This window comes from Aplysia californica, unplaced genomic scaffold (genome assembly GCF_000002075.1).
Source record: "Aplysia californica isolate F4 #8 unplaced genomic scaffold, AplCal3.0 scaffold00253, whole genome shotgun sequence".
Classification (NCBI taxonomy): Eukaryota; Metazoa; Mollusca; class Gastropoda; order Aplysiida; family Aplysiidae; genus Aplysia; species Aplysia californica.
The window spans coordinates 687,801-690,967 of NW_004797523.1; the positions used below are offsets into that span (position 1 = coordinate 687,801).

At 39.8% G+C, this 3,167-nt stretch overlaps 1 protein-coding gene across 1 annotated transcript in view; it reads right to left on the reverse strand.

Moving 5' to 3' along the window:
* Positions 1-35: 35 nt before the first annotated feature.
* Positions 36-3,167, reverse strand: part of LOC101852771 — a gene marked incomplete in the record, with an annotated part of 10,182 nt that continues 7,050 nt past the window's right edge. Inside the window, 3 exon segments of the mRNA XM_013083754.1 lie at positions 36-306; positions 976-1,086; positions 1,775-1,988. Coding sequence (XP_012939208.1) covers positions 122-306; positions 976-1,086; positions 1,775-1,988 — 510 coding nt within the window.

Below are 3,167 nucleotides of genomic sequence, written 5' to 3' on the forward strand. Positions count from 1 at the left end.
CCCCCCTCCAACAACAACATCAACAACAACAACAACAACAACAACTCTGCCCGTGCCCCTCCAACAAAAACAACAACATGGCCCTCAAATCCACAACAAGAAGATGCGAAGGAAGAGGCTGTCAGTTGACAGTGGTCACTACGTCATCATCAGCTTTGCTGTGCCTGGAATGTCGATGCATGGAGCGCAGTGTCCTCCCTAAGGCATTGCTGGACGCTTCTTGGCTGACTCTTGACCACTGATCAAGACTCCGGGTGGACCCACATTTGCTGATTTCACTACCGTGCACGCTTGATTCAGATCTGGCTGCTCGATGAAAAAGAAACCAATGGCATTAGTTAGATAATCTTCAGTAATACTTATAGAGTTTACAGAATAATACAGTTGTTCTTTTAAGAGCATCCAGGCAAAAAAATAAATAAATATAGCGGCCTTGATAATTATTTGAGATGTGTTCTGTTTTCTTCAAAACAACAACAACAATAACAACAACAACAACAATAGCAACAACAACAACAACAACAACAACAACAACAGCAGCAGCAACAACAACAACAACAACAACAACAACAGCAACAACAACAACAACATCAACATAAACAGGAAAACACGCTTCAATTTATGATGATGATGATGTAATCTTGAGAACATCTTTGTGTGGTCCATTTCCCTGCTAGTATACAGCGTTCATTTAGTTTTTCTCTCAGTTGCTCCTGAGGAAGCCCAAGATGCGAAACGTTGAGCTGTGTCTATTAAACAAATTTTAAAACATTTTATATTGTTATGTTATTTGGTCTGAAAATCAAACAAGACTCTCCCTCTTACTCTGCTTTCAAAACAATGTTGATGGTGATGATGATAAACAAATATATATACAAATAAACATATACACGCATCCCCTCCCCCCACACAAAGCCAACAGAAAAACAAAAAACAAAAATTTACTTGAAAGAATAGGTAGCAAAAATAACTCACCACTAAGATTGAAGTTGAACTTTGACCCAGACCACCGGCGAGGTGAGCTGAGCATGGGCCAGTCCCTGCCTATTTCAGAGGCCGCCGTCCGGCACGCTTCTTCCAAGCCTTCTGCAAAACAGAGAAACAGTTAACGATTCTAACAGATTATTTGTTGTTTAGCTTTTGAATGAAATAATCGCTCGAAGCACAAGTGTGCATGACATGTAAATTCTCTTTAAAAAAAACAACACTTACACAAACACACACACACACACACACACACACACACACACACATACATACACATACACAAACGCACACACACACACACACACACACACACACACACACACACACACACACACACTCACACACACTCATACACACCATGCACACAAACATAATATCAAATAACAACTCACCTCCTCCCTAACTAACAAAATTAAATCAATAAGAACGGTAGAAACAACCTATCTAAAACTAAAACACCCCGAGGGCCTTCGGGCTAAAATTCCAACAAAGCGACCACTGCTGTAGACTTTAAAGCCAAAATTTGACAGATGCATACAACCGACTTTCACTATAAATTTAAATTACATTCTCTTGATCAATTCCAACACTTGGCGTCGATAGCCTAATGAGGCAACCGTAATCGTGCGATTGTGGATTTGGTGGGTTCGAGCCTCAGCTCAGTCCGACATTGTGTCCTTGAGAAAGGCACTGTGCATGAATTTCCCGTTAATAAGGGTGGTAAACCTATACAATTTCACCATTTTTACAAATGCCATCACACGCCCGCCCATTGTCTACCTCTCACCTGAAACGTCAAACTTCCGGCCAGGGGCGAAACCCTCCTTGTGGATGACCTTGATCGTGTTAGGGTCATTTTTAATCTCCCTTATCCGCGCCAGGGCAATGACTTTCTCCCCAAGGATACGTCGTTCTTCCTCAATGTCACGGACGTCTTGTGTGGCATCGTCTGCGTCATCTTTGATGTCGTGCTCTAGTTTGGTGTTCTTCTCGTGGAGGACCTGGATAGATAGATAGATAGATAGATAGATAGATAGATAGATAGATAGATAGATAGATATTAGCTGAGTTGCGAGCGCCGTAAAACCCTATACTACATACTATACTACAGATATTAGCTGGAGTCGAACTCGTATTCGAGAGGTTGTGGGTTGGGGTTTGATTCTGGGTTCGAAGCTCATACCCAACGTTGTGTCCTTGGCAAAGACACTTCGCACGCATTTACCTTATTTCACCAAGGTGTGAATAGCTACCTGGCTATAGATAACAAGAGATCTTGTCCTGTTGAGATAAACTACCACAATGAAATAAACCAAAAAATAAAAGACACTCCCCCCCACACACACACACACACACACACATACACACACACACACACACACACACACACACACACACACGCCCCCCCCCACACACACACAACACTGTACTCATGATAATACAATAACAACAACAGTAATTAGTATTGTGAAAATGGATAATATGACATCTTGGAAAAATACGTTATGTTTTATGTTTCTAAAAATCATGAACTTCTCAAATAACAAATTAGAAGCTAAGTTCTCATTTCGCAGAGAGTATGTTGCAATGTTACATTAGTTACTTACAGTAAGAAGTAAGTCACGTTCACTTCGAAAAGAGTTAGATCTATAGTATTTTGCAAAGGTTATAATAAAAAAAATCGTGCCGATAAGTTCTGCTTGCGATGTTGTATAATAATGAAAATAGGTTTGTTTATTTATTAATTTATTTGTTTGTTTGTTTGTTAATTTGCTTGTTTGTTAGTTTGCTTGTTTGAGGAAGTTGAAACGTGCAATAGTTGTGGGAGTTATTGAAATCTGCGTGCATCCAACCTACTCCCAAACTCGCTACTTTAAAAGACACCATGCACGCGTGCAAAGAGATAGCTGGTGAGTAAGATAAATTAAACAGGAATATAGATCGACAGGTAATTCGATTTCGGGAAGTCAGTTTATCAATACTTTGATAGATTTATAGATAGGAAGAAAAACGGATATCCAGACAATTATACATAATTATTATCTCTATAGGTAAAGAAATACTTAAGTAGATAGATGAATAGATACACACACATACACACATGCACAAACACAGAGAAAGTGTGTGTGCGTGTGTGTGCGTGTGTGTGTGTGAGAGAGAGAGAGAAAGCTAGAGAGAGA